This window comes from Staurois parvus, unplaced genomic scaffold, assembly GCF_062004578.1.
Source record: "Staurois parvus isolate SC_StPar_1 unplaced genomic scaffold, SC_StPar_1.0 ptg000578l, whole genome shotgun sequence".
NCBI lineage: Eukaryota > Metazoa > Chordata > Amphibia > Anura > Ranidae > Staurois > Staurois parvus.
This window is the reverse complement of record NW_028318374.1, coordinates 1,467,746-1,485,027: the sequence shown is the minus strand read 5'-3', so window position 1 is coordinate 1,485,027 and position 17,282 is coordinate 1,467,746. Positions and strand designations below refer to the sequence as shown.

At 43.8% G+C, this 17,282-nt stretch overlaps 1 protein-coding gene across 4 annotated transcripts in view; it reads left to right on the top strand.

Moving 5' to 3' along the window:
• Positions 1 to 17,282, top strand: part of NEGR1 (neuronal growth regulator 1) — a 782,301-nt gene that overhangs the window by 417,016 nt on the left and 348,003 nt on the right. For 2 of the 4 annotated variants that reach the window (XM_089692157.1, XM_089692159.1), the window contains exon 3: positions 16,335 to 16,466. In XM_089692157.1, coding sequence (XP_089548283.1) covers positions 16,335 to 16,466 — 132 coding nt within the window. The remainder of the gene's footprint in view (positions 1 to 16,334; positions 16,467 to 17,282) is intronic. The other 2 variants (XM_089692158.1, XM_089692160.1) reach the window with 1 other exon arrangement.

The window sequence follows — 17,282 nt, the reverse complement described above, 5'->3', positions numbered from 1 at the left end:
GGTGGACTGACAACTCATGGGGCCCCCGGGCAATAGGGGATCATGGGGCCCCTGTGTCCTTGCCCAAACTCAAAAAAGCCTATGAAAAAGGTACCAGGGGCATCTCATGGGGCCCCCTACTGTCCCCGGGCCCTCGGGCAGTGCCCGAGTTTCCAATTGGTCAGTCCGCCCCTGGTTGGGCTAGTAAGTCAAATAACTATGGCAGGCAAATGCATTTCTTCATGGCATTACTTGCAAAATCTGGGGGTGTGGGCTGAGAGTATAATTGAGAAAAGTCAATGATTGAGTCCCCTTTTGTGTACCAAACTAGATAGACATAATCTTTAGGAAATATGAAGGAAGGGAATATACAACAGAAGAACAAGAAAAACGTGGGCTTTTTAAAGCATAGAACAAAAGCTTTCAGTCAGCTGTTTAAGGTTCCTCAGGGAGGGACTTATGTAAACAATTTATAAGATCTTCTTTGCTATGCCAGTATGTACTGTATGCAAGTTTTGGCTCTGAAATTCTCCCTCTACATAAAAGCAATAGACACACGCACAGCAGACCTATGCAACATCAAGCAGTCATGTATTTTAGGGGAAGGCTATCCATACAAGTTTTGATTTTTTAAAATACGCCACAGTGATTCCTGTACGCTTTATTCTATTCTCCTTCCCTTGATATCCCAAGCTGTTTCACAAACATTTCCTTTCATTATCTTAAAATATCATTCGTTTTTATCTATTTCCAAAAAGAAATGTTCTTTTTTTTTAATTTAACTTGATATGATAAGAGCAATAAAGGACATTTCAGTCAGATCATAATATTCCACTGGATGAGCAATTTTAATGAGTTTTGTTATATCGATAGAGTGGGCATATACAGCATTTAAATTAGTCATCCACAAGCACAATAAGCTGGTAGTCAAGTCAGCACTGGTAGAAATACTAGCCATGCACGGGTGTATAAAGAAGTGGCACATTAGGGATTTACATTGGTAAGCTCATTGTTTCCTACACCTGAAACACATGGCTCTGGCAATGGAAGAGTCAGGGCCGGTTCACACTGGAAGGTGCGCGTTCACATTTTTGTGCATTCCCACGTTTCATTTTTGACAGCAAATTAGTTTCAGTGAAATCCCTGATGACGTCACATTTGACAAAACGCATCGGGTGGAGCCGAGGCATACATTATCACGCATATTTGCACACTTGTGGCCATCTTTGATGTGGAAATCGATCAGAAATTGTTTGTACATCACTGTATTTCATTACGAATCTTGTAATGGCTCATGTACACTGCAGCTGATAAACTCACGTTTAGGAGCTGTTCAGCATTTTTTTCAGCAGCCCCTGAACTCACCCTAATGTTTTCCTATGTGTTCATGTACACATCCTCGTTTACAGTCATTTACAGGCATTTGAGTTTACAGCGTTTTTTTTGAACGCAGAAAACGTGCGTTCAGCATTCGATTTTATCAGCGTTTCAAACACAAAATGCTTATAAATGTGGCGAAATGCGGCAAATCTTGTTTACGTTTGAAAATTATTTTTAACTCTTCCAGTTCCCAATGCTGTCCAGAGCTTTTTTTCATTATGAAAAATGCATGCAAAGCGTTTTCAAGGTACTCAGATGGACAAAACACTGAACACAGGATGTTCCTACCAAACGTGTCACACATTGTAATGACCAATTCACACCTCAGACCTCTCCCACCCTTGGAAACAAAAGATATGTTAATGACCATTCACACCTCAAATTCCTTATGAAGCCCCCCTGCTAGGTGGCCTTAATGACTCCCTCCACCAGACACCTTTCCCACCCTTGGAAACAAAAGAAAGAGCAACTCACACCTAAGCTAATCTCAACACATACTGCTGTCTCTGCTTCTACTCTCTGTATTTCTCTGAAACAGTCTGAAATAGTTTATAGTTAGTTAATAATTTACCACTTTTCAGTGCATTCTGGGCATTTGGGAGGTTCTCCTCTGCTTATCTTTAAAAAACTCTTCTAAACGCAAACACATATAAATGTGCATAAACACGGTATGCAAACGTGGCTAGACAGATGTTTTTTAACCTAAATTTTCCAGCAGTCCGTTTCCAATGTTCAGAAGTGTCCCCTGTACATGGGGCCTAAGTGTAATTTTGTATCCTTACAAAGTCTTTTAAATAAGGTTTTACACTATAGGAAGCTTTCGGGCTTTACACATATTGCTTCTGGATGCTTAATATCCTGAGAGCCGATGGATATTGCGAACTAGGTGAACACCAATTGTGGGATGTGTGATTGTGCTGAGTTCATCAGTACCCGTCATTCTAGAACTGTCTTTGTAAAATGAGGGTCAGATACATCTGGTAAGCATACCTTGAGCACAGTGTGGGGTGACACGTTTGTATAGGCTTGTAATATGTCACTGCCATTGGGATGATATTGATGATTGATCTACACTGCTCAAGATTTTCACTTGGAGATGGGACTTTTCTTTATGGACTTTTTTCTGCTTTTTGATTCATTAACATGCTGATTTATATACAGTTGCAAGAAAAAGTGTGTGAATCCCTTGGGATTACGTGGAGTTTTGCATGAATTGGGCATAAAATGTGCTCTGAACGTCATCTAAGTCACAACAATAGAAGAACACAGTCTGCTGAACATAATACTACACAAACATTAGATGTTGCCATGGTTTAATTGCACATAACATGTAAACATTCACAGTGCAGGGAGGAAAAAGTATGTGAACCTTTGGACTTAATAACAGGTTGACCCTCCTTCGGCAGCAATAATCTCAACCAAACGTTACCTGTAGTTGCAGATCAGACCTGCACAACGATCTGGAGTAATTTTGGACCACTCCTCTTCACAAAACTGTTTCAGTGTAGCAATATTCTTGGGATGTCTGGTGTGAATTGCTCTCTTAAGGTCATGCCACAGCATTTCAATCAGGTTGAGGTCAGGACTCTGACTGGGCCACTCCAGAAGGCGTATTCTGTGCTGTTGCAGCCATTGTTTTGTTGAATTACTTGTATGCTTTGGGTCATTGTCCTGTTGCATCACCCATCCTCTGCGGAGTTTCAGTTGGCGGAAAGATGATCGTACGTTTTCCTGCAAAATGTCTTGATAAACTCTGGAATTCATTTTCCCATCAATGACAACAATCCGTCCAGGCCCTGAGGCAGCAAAGCAGCCCCAAACCATGATGCTCCCTCCGCCATGTTTTACAGTGGGGATGAGGTTTTGATGTTGGTGTGCTGTGCCTTTTTTTCTCCACACGTAGTGTTGTGTGTTCTTCCCAAACAACTCAATCTTGGTTTCATCTGTCCACAGTATATTTTGCCAGTAGTGCTGTGGAACATCCAGGTGCTCTTTTGCAAACTTCAAACGTGCTGCAATATTCTTTTTGGACAGCAATGGCTTCCTCCGTGGTGTCCTCCCATGTACTCCATTCTTGTTTAATGTTTTCCTTATTGTAGATGTGTCAACAAAGATGTTAGCATGTGCCAGAGATTTCTGTAGGTCTTTAGCTGACACTCTGGGATTCTTCTTTACCTCATGCAGCATTCTGCGCTGGGCTCTTGCAGTCATTTTTACAGGACGACCATGCCTAGGGACAGTAGCAACAGTGCTAAACTTTCTCCATTTGTAGACAGTCTGTCTTACCGTGGACACATGAACATCAAGGCTTTTGGAGATACTTTTGTAACCCTTTCCAGCTTCATGCAAGTCAACAATTCTTGATCGTAGGTCTTCTGAGAGCTCTTTTCTGCGAGGCATGGTTCACATCAGACAGTGCTTCTTGAAACCAGTAAACTCAAAACAGGTGTGTGTTTTTTAGGGGCAGGACAGCTGTCAGCAACACATCCAATATCATCACACTGATTGGAGTCAAGGTTGGCTCACTCCTGGCTCCAATTAGCTCTGGGAGAAGTCATTAAGCTAGGGCCTCACATACTTTTTCCTCCCTGCACTGTGAATGTTTACATGTTATGTGCAATTAAACCATGGCAACATCTAATGTTTGTGTAGTATTATGTTCAGCAGACTGTGTTCTTCTATTGTTGTGAATAGATGACGTTCAGAGCACATTTTATGCCCAATTCATGCAAAACTCCACGTAATCCCAAGGGGTTCACATACTTTTTCTTGCAACTATATAATCTTTACATGTATGATGCGTTTACTTTGATGGGTCAATAATCGCATGAATATTTGGGTTTACTTACATTTTTTCTGGATACATTCACCTGTTTACATTATAAGTGTATTTTCAGTTTGTTAAGGTAAGGTTTACCTGTTAAGCACTGCACTGTTTCAGCATTATCTTTGATAAATCCCTGTTTTAGGATTTTGTGCAAGCTGTTAAGTCACATTACGTTTTTTGGAACTAGCTAGGATCTTTTTCACATCTTTCATTTAATTGGACTGCCAAACACGCAAGAATGCACAAAACGTATGGCAGACGTGACTTTTAAAGTCGTACCGCAACAAACCGCAAGGTACTGCAGGAACCAAGTGGTTTAGTGGCCACAAACGTGTGCATGTTTCTAGATGTGTTTGGGATGCGATTGATAATTAATGTCACCCACGTGCATCTCCCAAGGGTGGCATGTTCCCATACAGTGCAGGAGACACGCATGGAAATGCAGGTTTCCCACAGCGCAATTGGTATGAATTGGCTTTGAGGGCTAATTCACACTAGTTGCTGGGGGGAAAGGGGGGGGGGCGGTAAAACCCTGTGGTTGGTTATACCCCCGGTCACGTTCAACAGGCGTTACTGCCCTCTGAATGTGACCCATTCAATTGAATGTGTCAGGTTGTGCCCCCACTGGGGAGAATTAGCCCTCTGTTTGTTCTGGTGACCGACCATTCTCACCAGGATTGAAAACTTCAAAATGTTGTTACCAGAACAGGAATAGGAACAAAACCTTCCAAAAAAATCTTCCAATGAAGACACCTGTTCCAGTGATAATTGTATAGAAGAGAAGTCTGCTCCTCTAACTTCTGTTGCATTTTCAGGACAGGAAGAGAATGTAAGTCTCCCATTGGCCCTATTCAGGCCATGTTTGGTGGACAGTTGTGCCCACTGAGTGAAATGAGGGGATAGGGGAATCACTGCATAGTGATTCAAGGCATATGTACACCCTTGTCAACTGCCTTTGCAGCTTAAGGGGGAGCAGTTGCAGGGGCGGTAACAACACAGCTCAGCCATATGTTTTTACTGACCCCAATAGCAAGTGTAAACAAGGCCTAGGAGTTACGAAAGATCCTTTCATTTATCACTGGACCTGTTCTTGTGCAAAAAAAATGGCCCCTCATTGGTCTCAACATTTCACTGAAAAAAGTGAAATGAAGAATTCAAGGATACAGTACACCATTAACAAAAAATATACACAAAATGAGGGAAAAGATAAGGAACAATAAACAAAAGTATACAAAACTAATGCTACAAAATAATTTATAAATTAAAATGTGATTTTTTTTTTATCTAATCAAACTCATCAACACCAAAAACCACTCAACTCCATAGCACCATACAGCTTCCTGGAATTTCGCAGTGTGCATGAGCGGAATTTCCCAGTGTCCATGGGCGGAATTTCCCAGTGTGCATGGGTGGAATTTCCCAGTGTGCATGGGTGGAATTTCCCAGTGTGCATGGGCGGAATTTCCCAGTATGCATGGGCGGAATTTCCCAATGTGCATGGGCGGAATTTCCCAGTATGCATGGGCGGAATTTCCCAATGTGCATGGGCGGAATTTCCCAGTGTGCATGGGTGAAATTGCTCAGTGTGCATGGGCGGAATTTCCCAATGTGCATGGGCGGAATTTCCCAGTATGCATGGGCGGAATTTCCCAATGTGCATGGGCGGAATTTCCCAGTGTGCATGGGTGAAATTGCTCAGTGTGCATGGGTGGAATTTCCCAGTGTGCATGGGTGGAATTTCCTAGTGTACATGGGCAGGTTTTCCCTGTGTGCATGGGCAGAATTTCCCAGTGTGCATGGGCGGAATTTCCCAGTGTGCATGGGCGGAATTTCCCAGTGTGCATGGGCGGAATTTTCCAGTGTGCATGGGCGGAATTTCCCAGTGTGCATGGGCGGAATTGCCTAGTGTGCATGGGTTGAAATTCCCAGTGCGCATGGGTTGAATTTCCCAGTGCGCATGGGTGGAATTTCCCAGTGCGCATGGGTGGAATTTCCCAGTGTGCATGGGCGGAATTGCTCAGTGTGCATGGGCGGGATTTCCCAGTGTGCATGGGCGGAATTTCCATTGTGCATTGGCGGGATTTCCCAGTGTGTATGGGCGGAATTTTCCAGTGTGCACAGGTAGAATTTTCCAGTGTGCATGGGTGGAGCCAGAACCAGCAAACGCACTTTCTGTAATTTTCCAATGCTGAGATTCAGGACAATTTGGAAAAAGCAAAGTCACTGTACTGGTAGGTTGTGTTCTCGGAGGTATTCAAGACCAAAGGTCCATGTTTGACTCAAATGTACCTTTTAACGAGAATGGTTAAGAAAAACGGATTGTTGCCTTAGAGGAAAAAAGAAAACTGTTGTGAAAACAGACCCTTACATATATAGCAGTCAGTTGAGGGGGAAGTTTATGAGTTCTGCATTTCAATCAAACAGTGAGAGACCTAATCATGTACTCTGTAGACATCCGCGGATCTCACAGTTGGGGACTGATTGCATGGTAAGCTCCAATGTGCTTTAAATTCTGTAATGCAGAATATTACTGGATGGGGTTTTGTTTTCCCGGGGAGAAATTCATCTTTCATTCCTCGACAATCATGGCTGAATAAAAGCTTCTTCGGAGCGGCTGTGCAGGGAGTTGTTAACTGTACAAGTGTTTCTGCACTGATGAACGGGGAAGTGTAAAAAAATCAGAGCCGGTTATATATGTGCACAATTGTGTTTATGTACATTTTATAATGGAAACGTATTTGCTGCATGCTGATTTAGGGGTAGGGCAGTGGGCATCACGCAGTGTATGGCTCGCCATACTGAGAAGAAACCTTGCCGTTACATTGTTGAAGAGTATGATACCCCAACATTTCATATTCCTGATATGTGTCTCTGGTACCATGTACTTGTATTAAAAATTATGTTTTCGTTGTATTGCTTCCTTTGTGTGACCTACCTGGTGATCTAGCCAGTTCCCCTACTTTCCCATTTCAAACTGACCATGCTAGGCATGAAAGCATATCCTTCCCAGTGTGGTCAGTTTTCTGGCTGTACTGGGAGCAGAGCATGCCTGTCCTCCAATGGCCAAAACCTTTGCTGACACCCCTCCCACCTGCACAGCCATTCACTGAGACATGGCCCCTGCAGTCTCCACCCCCACCTCTCTAAGCCCCTTATGCAGCTGAGAACAGAGTTTATGTGATCACTTGAAAAAAAATTGTATAGTGTGTGTGTGTGCGTTCGCGCATTGCCTTTCTTTTCTATTTGAAAATTAATGGGTTGTTTTACAAGATAAGGGTTCAGATATACTTTAACCCATTGACGCCATGGCCTCCCGGCTCTTTAATGGGTTTTTGACGCTGGGAGTCTGGGCGGGATTTAGGGTCATGTGACAGCAGTGATTGGCTGACATGACTGAACAGCTCCTGACTGCAAGTAGCGATTAGGACCTTTCCATGAGGTGCTAAATGTGTTGGGAGCTTGCAGGACGCATGCTCTCAGCACACTTTTTTTTACATTGGGTAAGCAAATATGCTGCCCCTCAGCACCAAGGCCCAGTCGCCGGGAGGCCACATATTTGCACATGATCAGCACCAAGGAGAAGAAGCTAGACTCCAGCCTTGCCTTCAGTCTTGTATAGTTGTACCGGATCCTCTCCTCTACTGATATTGCTTACTCCGATTCACTGCACACTGTGAGCCTCTCATAGGCATATCTTTAGCATTTGTACAGGCGCAATTAATTATCACTGTATTGCTTATAATATGATTATTGTCTATGATCATCCCCTCCATCTAGTAGCCATAATGCAGCAATTTTCTGGAAGACCTCAATAAAAAAAACTGCATTTTAGCCACTAGATGGCGATGATGATCATAGGAAAAAATCGTAGTACAAACAATGTGATGATAAGTCGTTGTGCCTGAAGCTGGAGACATCCAATGGCAATTTATTTAGACAAAGACCCCATAGTGTAAGGCTTCTTATACTCTGATAATGCTTACTGTCCTCTGAAAAGCAATCTGCAGTGGTATAGTAGCTGTTGGTAGGCATTCGGGAGGTGATAGTGCCCCTTATGAACCTCAAAGCAATGGCAAAGCAAGCCAAGTATTTGGCTTGCAGTTGCAATGCACTCCCATTGAACTCAATGGGAAAGTTTAACAGGCAATGCCACCTGTCAAACTCTGGAGTCCAAGTCAAAAATGCTGTGGCCACAGCATGCGTACAGTGCTGCTAGGCTGTAATGTTAGCATTTAGGTGGGTGGCTGGGCGTAGTAAAACTGCAGCTCAGCTGCCTGTTTTTGCCATCTCCCCATCGACCCATGTGAAAGAGCCCTAACACTGTGTAAGAGGACATTATGTGAGTGCAGAGCATCATGGACCTGCCCTAAGGAAGAATCACCATGGTGCCCTGCATTCACTGTGTAACAGTGAAGAGAGTGGCAATGACGTCATCACGTCAGTGCTACTCTTTCTGTCGCTGAGGACTATACACACTCCATAGGAGCATCTGAGGAAGGAACCTTGTGCATTATGAAAAAAAGCATTAAATACAGCCAAGGGTGCTGCAGAATGGGTGGAGGGTATGTTCTGGAGGCCAGAAGGGAACAGCCTGGACCTGGGCCTGAAAGCTGAACAAAAAATACTAAAATGCTCATTATGTCCAGGGGTGCCAGAATAAGGAAAAATACATACCCTATTCTGTTCTACAGCAGGCTCCCTCTTTTTGTGTGGCTGGTCCAACACTGCTTTTACTTTAGTCGCTCAAGGTTGTGGTCACATACAGTGCAGGGTTAATAGTCCTCCATTGTTTGTGATTTGCGGTCTCAGGGAACCCTGCTAAAAATGACCATATCTACAACTCATGATACATTACTGTGATGGTCAGTGGGAAGAATGCTCCATACACTTGTGGTCATTGGGAAGAATTATCCTATTACAGATAGCTAAAAAGATCATTGGTGTCAGTGGGAATGTAGCTGAGAGGCAGAATTTGCTCATTGCTCAAGAAATCCCTAGGAACTCTGGAGAAACCTTAGGGTTCTATGGAACATCGACTGAGAAACCCTGCATTAGTGTGATGGTCAGTGAAAAGAAATCTCCTTTTAATTGTTGATATTGGGAAGACTTGCCCCCTTACAGATAGCTAAAAACGATCAATGGTGTCAGTGGGAATTTATTTAAGAGGCACAAATTGCTCCTTGCTCAAGGAGTCCCTAGGAAATCTGGAGAAACCTTAGGGTTCTATGGAACATCGGCTGAGAAACCCTGCATTGGTGTGATGGTCAGTGGGAAGAAATCTCCGTACACTTGTTGATATTGGGAAGAATTGCCCCCTTACAGATAGCAAAAACGATCAATGGTGTCAGTGGGAATTTATTTGAGAGGCAGAAATTGCTCCTTGCTCAAGGAATCCCTAGGAAATCTGGAGAAACCTTAGGGTTCTATGGAACATCGGCTGAGAAACCCTGCTTTAGTGTGATGGTCAGTGGGAAGAAATCTCCTTACAATTGTTGAAATTGGGAAGAGTTGCCCTCTTACAGGTAGCTAAAAACGATCAATGGTGTCAGTGGGAATTTGAGAGGCAGAAATTGCTCCTTGCTCAAGGAATCCCTAGGAAATCTGGAGAAACCTTAGGGTTCTATGGAACATCGGCTGAGAAACCCTGCATTAGTGTGACAGTCAGTGGGGAGAAATCTCCTTACAATTGTTGATATTGGGAAGAATTGCCCCCTTACAGATAGCTAAAAACAATCAATGGTGTCAGTGGGAATTTATTTGAGAGGCAGAAATTGCTCCTTGCTCAAGGAATCCCTAGGAAATCTGGAGAAACCTTAGGGTTCTATGGAACGTCGGCTGAGAAACCCTGCTTTAGTGTGATGGTCAGTGGGAAGAAATCTCCTTACAATTGTTGATATTGGGAAGAATTGCCCCCTTACAGATAGCTAAAAACAATCAATGGTGTCAGTGGGAATTTATCTGAGAAGCAGAAATTGCTCATTGCTCAAGGAATCCCTAGGAAATCTGGAGAAACCTTAGGGTTCTATGGAACATCGCCTGAGAAACCCTGCATTAGTGTGATGGTCAGTGGGAAGAAATCTCCTTGCAATTGTTGATATTGGGAAGAATTGCCCTCTTACGGATAGCTAAAAACGATCAATGGTGTCAGTGGGAATTTATTTAAGAGGCAGAAATTGCTCCTTGCTCAAGGAATCCCTAGGAAATCTGGAGAAACTTTGGGTTCTATGGAACATCGACTGAGAAACCCTGCATTAGTGTGATGGTCAGTGGGAAGAAATCTCCGTACACTTGTTGATATTGGGAAGAATTGCCCCCTTACAGATAGCAAAAACGATCACTGGTGTCAGTGGGAATTTATCTGAGAAGCAGAAATTGCTCAAGGAATCCCTAGGAAATCTGGAGAAACCTTAGGGTTCTATGGAACACCAACTGAGAAACCCTGCTTTAGTGTGATGGTCAGTGGGAAGAAATCTCCGTACACTTGTTGATATTGGGAAGAATTGCCCCCTTACAGATAGCTAAAAACAATGGTGTCAGTGGGACTATATTTGAGAGGCAAAAATTGCTTATTGCTCAAAGAACCCCTAGCAACCTCTAAAGGAACCCTAGGGTTCAATGGAACCCTGGTGAGAAACCATGCTGTATTCATAGGTTTAATAAAAGGCATTGACGGATTTATTCAGAGCTGTATGAATCATAGAAAACAAAGTCCCGATAGCAGCCAGAACATGCTAAAATGTAATTCTTGGCAAATCAATAGTTTTCTCAAGGTAGCTAAATGCACACAAGAGCTTTAGAACAACTTGAGTGTATTCTTGCCACACACAATATGATTTCATCCACCACAATGATGTAGGCAGTCACAAAAAAACCCTCTCCATCTGTAGCAAACAATCATTTTTTTTTTCTACAAAACTCTTCATTTTGGGGATCTGTGTTTATTGGCACTACCTGCTATAATAAGCGCACTTGTTCTTTCACTAAACCCTCTCTCTGCCTTCCATACAGAGGCAGCTCTTAATCCCGCTATCAATATAAATAAACAGAAGCAAAGCCGGAGAAAATATAGAGGGATTGAAATTGTGAACAATATTTCGAGCAACTGCGGCATTGGGTTATTTTCTAACATTTCTGTAAAAATGGGAACAGTTTCATTGTTTCATATTTGTAGTTTGGAAGCAAAGGTTCAAGGTACTTCTTGTTTTTGGTGAAAAGCCCCTAGGGACATTTATTTACAGTATATCAGAAACAAAACTTACTTTACTTAACTTGGTGCACAAAATCTAATGTATGAATGGTCCATGAACCGCTTATGATCAAAATACAAAAGGTTTTTGTTTAATTAGGCAAATTAGGTAACACACCTATTAGTACAGTGGTTAGCACTTCCACACTAGGGTCGTCAGTTCAAATCGCAACAGTGATACCAACTGCCTGGAGTTTGCATGTTCTCCCTGTGCCTGCGTGGGTTTCCTCCGGGAACTCCGGTTTCCTCCCACACTCCAAATACATGCTGGTAAGCTAATTAGATCCTGTCTAAATTGTCCCTAGTATGTGTATGTGTGAATGTGAGTTAGGGACCTTAGATTGTACTCCCCTTGAGGGTTAGGGACTGATGTGAATGTACAATATGTATGTAAAGAGCTGCGTAAATTGATGGCACTGACGATGATGGTGACAGTGTAAGTACCTGTAATATATACAATTTTTAAAAATGTGGCTTTGCTTAAAACAAATCCCCCCAATACAAACACAACCCACAGTGCACCCCAACGTTGTTCATTTTCAATCTTTTAAATCTAAAGACAACCATTTTGTATATTGCTCTTTAGGCATCTATAAGGGCTTTCTCTACAATGGTGGGCCCAAGCATCAAAATCTACAATGGTGGGCCCAAAAAATTTTGCTAGGATCATATTATAAAATGTACCGTATATACTCGAGTATAAGCCGAGTTTTTCAGCACATTTTTTGTGCTGAAAAACAGCCCCCTCGGCTTATACTCGAGTCAACGTCTGCAGATGTCTAGCAGGGGCGGGATGACATGCCGTCCCTGTCATCTGGACACACCCCCGGGATCAATCCTCGCCGGTGATTGGCCGCCGGAACTGTAGCTCAGGAGAGGCACACAGGCGCCCAATCACCGGCGAGGAGGTGGAGCTTGGAGAGGAGGAGCCGAGCGGCACCGCGAAGATCGAGCGAGTGAAGAGGAGGAGAGCGGCCGGGGAAGGAAGACATCTGACCGGTAAGTGTGTACCATGGGAGAGGGAGGGAGCGAGCGAGCCCAGGCTGGAGCAGGGGCACTATTCCTCCCCCCACTGACACCAACAATGGAGCACTATTCCTCCCCCCACTGACACCAACGATGGGGCACTATTCCTCCCCCCACTGACACCAACGATGGGGCACTATTCCTCCCCCCACTGACACCAACGATGGGGCACTATTCCTCCCCCCACTGACACCAACGATGGGGCACTATTACTGCCCCACTGACACCAACGATGGGGCACTATTCCTCCCCCCACTGACACCAACGATGGGGCACTATTCCTCCCCCACTGACACCAACGATGGGGCACTATTCCTCCCCCCTTGGCTTATACTCAAGTCAATAGTTTTTCCCAGTTTTTTGTGGTAAAATTAGGTACCTCGGCTTATATTCGGGTCGGCTTATACTCGAGTATATACGGTAGTTCTTTTTTGCTCCCCTGTAATCAATGGAGCAGTGTGTGATTGCTTTGGGCTGTTCTGGGCTTCACTGGCTACAGGTTTGATTGTTTCTGTCTGCCTTCTGGAGGCAACTAGACTGTAGTGGGTTGGAAAGGAAAATCAGCAGCCTACATATTTATGTTGTTTCAGCCAATCCCTTGGGGAGGATGCCCAGTAGGTGGCTGGGGAGTGCATAAATAGTCTAGGGCCTGGAGAAACCCTGTTCTTGTTCAGTAGGAGAAGTTCCACCCTGAAGGGCTGCTGACCTTCTGGGCAGCCCAGCTAAAGTTTATGTATGCTCATCGAGGTTCCAGCTGGGTCTGAGTTGGGGGGCCTATTCTTCTGAGAATCTTTGGAACTAATTGAGGGATTCCACAGGGGATCTGGTCTGGAGAGCACATGGGGGAATGTCTGGATGATATTGGAAGGAGGTATCCAAGTATCCAGGGACATTGTGAGTACAGACCTAAGCCTAGGATCCTGGTGACTGCTGTTTTTCCCTTGTGCACAAGTTCCAGTATTGCTTGGACTGGGACAGTTCTTGCAATGGGGTTGATTTACTAAAAGTGGAGAGTGCAAAATCTGGTGCAGCTCTGCATAGGAACCAATCAGTTTTTTTTTTCAAAGCTTAATTGAATAAACTGATTGGCTACCATGCACAGCTGCAGCAGACTTTGCACTCTCTGGTTTTAGTAAATCTCCCCCAATGTCACAGTGCTGCTCATTCCCTTGGCTGCTACTAGGGGGACTGTACTAAGAAGCATGGACAAAGTGAAAAGTGTCCTCTTATTACTATACAGTATTGCTGAAGTATCCACAGCTCCATGCACACCACCCAAGTTTATTCAGCAATAGATCTCAACAAACCCCTAGACCAGTGGTCTCCAAACTGCAGCCCTGGGGCTAGATGCAGCCCTTTGCTGGCCTTTATCTTGCCCCTGAGGCATTATTCCTGCCACTGACACCAACAATGGGGCATAATTCCTGCTAATGACACCATCAATGGGGCACTATTCCTTCCCCTGACACCAATGATGGGGCATAATTCCTTCCATTGACAACAAAAATGGGGCAATATTCCTCCCACTGACGGTCAATCCCCCCCCCCCCGCCCTCCTCTCAGACATTGTTTACTCCCACTGGGCACAGTCCAGCCCCCTTAAGATGTGAAGGACAGTAAATTGTCCCTTTTGTTAGAATGTTTGGAGACCCCTGCCCCTGACTGATCATTGAGCCAGAGTGAAGACTGTTGCTGTGTGCCTGGCTGCCTCTGCACTAATCTAGAAGAACCTGCGGCAATCAATGACCCTTGTAGGTTTGTGTTCGCATATTCATACATTACATTTTGTGTACCAAGTCATGTGAAGTTATAAAGTAGGTTTTGTTTTTGATGTTTTTCATTGATTATATACCAAAAGGACTCCAATTTGGCTAAAGAGATTTTTTTGTTGTTTTACGTACTGTTTTTCTTTTTTTTTTCCTTTTTTTCCCTTTATTTTCAAGTGGGGGCTCTGGCCAGTAACACTTTCTGTAGTGTGGTTCCACTCTGAATGGAGAAGCAATGGAGACACCGTTGGACAGCAGCATTGTCAGTCTGCGGTAGTGTCAGATACACTGACAGATTTAGATGGACTTGATTATTATTATACAGTTATTATTATACAGTATTTATATAGCGCCAACAGTTCGCTCAGCGCTGTACATTACAATGGGGGACAATACATGAGACAGTACAATAACAATACAGTGCGATACACGAGGGGTTCGAGGGCCCTGCTCCTTGGAGCTTACAATCTAGGAGGGAGGGGATAGTGGTACGGGAGGAAAAGCTGTGGGGGATGGAGTGGTAGGAAGAGTGGAGGAGATCGGCAGTTAGCAGAGGGTGGGGTAGGCTTCCCTGAAGAGGTGGGTTTTTAGGGTGCACCTAAAGGAGAGGAGAGTGGGTGATAGTCTGATGGATTGAGGTAGGGAGTTCCAGAGGATGGGTGAATCCCTGGAGAAGACCTGGAGGCGGGCATGGGAGGAGGAGATCAGGGAAATAGAAAGAAGGAGGTCTTGTGAAGAGCAGAGAGTGCGTTTTGGGTGGTATTTGGATATTAGGTCAGTGATGTAGTTCGGGGCAGTATGATGGACGGCTTTGTACGTCAGTGATAGGATTTTGAATTTGATCCGTTAGGCAATCGGAAGCCAGTGGAGGGATTGGCAGAGGGGGGTGGCGGAAACGGAGCGGTTGGTAAGGTGGATGAGTCTGGCTGCCCTATTCAGGATCGACTGAATTGGGGATAGCCTGTTGTGAGGTAGGCCAGTGGTCAGACTTGATCAACAAATTAAAGCAGAACTCCAGCTAACACGTTATAAGCAGTTACAGTAACAGTTTTTTTTAACATTTTGGAATAAAGGTTTAACATAAATAAAAGCTGATCATTGTCAGTGGTAAATGATTTGTCTCAACCCTCTAACTGCTACTTTTGCTGGACCACTTGGTCTGTTAAAATAAGTAGAAAAATTACAGACTAAGGCTACTTTCACAATGATCCCTGTTTACGGTGCATTTTTTAACATGACATGGGACCCAAAAACTGCACCAAAATCGTACCACAGGTGCATTTTTTATGCATTTTTGGCACGTTTTCCATTGATTTCAATGCAGAGCTGCCTTTCCGGTGCGTTTTTTTTTTACTGCACCAAAAATGTAGCAAGCATGCTTTTTAAAATGTACCTGACTGTGAAGAGTTTCATAGGAATACATGGTCACGTGTTTTTCTTCAGCTTTTTTTTTTTTTATTTAATGGAAAAGCAGAAGGAAAGCGGATCACTGTGAAAGCAGCCTAACTGTGCGGATCACCAGGTGAAAATACCATGCACAAAGCAGTTATGTATTATTATTATTATACAGTATTTATATAGCGCCAAAAGTTTGCTCAGCGCTGTACATTATAGTGGGGGGCAGTACATGAAACAATACAGTAACAATACAATGTGATACACGAGGGGTTTGAGGGCCCTGCTCCTTGGAGCTTACAATCTAGGAGGGAGGGGAGAGTGGTACGGGAGGAAAAGCTGTGGGGGATGGAGTGGTGGGAACCTTTTTTTTATTTTAACCAAAAAAAAAAAGGGGTTTATAAATACTTTTAAGTGACAAAGTTGCTTTAAGCAGGTATGGCCCACTGTTGTCACTATCTGGAAACCCATGTAGCCATCCCTGGAGTAAATGTAGAAAGGAAGTGGCTGCAAAGAGGCTACTTAAGATCAATAGCACTGAGATGAAACAAAGAATGGAAACAAAGTGAACTGAAATATTTAATTAAAAAAATGGCAATGGATTATGATACACAGTGCTTTGGTATGCTAAATGTCAGCATTTACATCTACTTTACTATTTTTTTATGGCATAATGTAATAAATGTTTCACTTGATTTCTTTTATTGTATTGTAGTTTCTCCAAAGATCTTCGAGATCTCCCCCAATATGATTGTCAATGAAGGAACAAATGTATCGCTTACATGTTTGGCAGCTGGAAAACCAGAACCATCAATATCATGGAGACATATCTCCCCATCAGGTAGGGGTACGGAAATTTTTTTTATATATCTATTTTTTTGTTTTTATATTTATAGCTGAGATTTGTGTAACATGAATAATACTGTGGCCCCTCTTATAGCGTGGGTCACTATATATAAGTCCAACTTTACCCATCAGAAACATATGCAATGGTATGCTTGCAGCTTGGTATGGAATATTATTATAATACAGGATTTATATAGCGCCAACAGTTTACGCAGCGCTTTAGAATATAAAGGGGAACAGTACAATCACAATACATGTCAGGGAACGAGAAGATCGCCACGATGCATGAATCTGCACATGCGTAGGATTCCGACAAGACATAGAGGCAGGCAGGCACTAGGACCCAGGCGCGCCTGTTACCAATGACAGTGCTGGCAGGCACTAGGACCCAGGCGCACCTGTCAGTGCCGGGCGGGCTATTTAAACCAGCTCTTGCAATGCTCACATTGCAGTATGGTCTTATTCCTGTGTTCCTGTTCCTAGTACCTGAGATTGCCTTTGTTGCCGAATCTGCCTGACCCGGATTATCGTGACTCTCTCCTGCCCTGATCTCTGGCTTGTCTGACCATTCTTCTGCTTTCTCCTGTTTACCTGACCTCCTGTTGCTGAACCTGGCCTGTGACCCGTTTATACTTTTGCCTGCTGATCTGTACCGTCTGCCTCTGCTGTTACCGACCTGGCCTGTCTGACTATGTTACACGCTACCTCTTCACATCTGGCTCTCACTTGTTACCTACCACTGGCAAATCCACCTCTACCACAGCTGGTTGAACTTGGGGGTCGCGAGCTGGTCTCCGGCTGCTTCAAGTCCATCCCC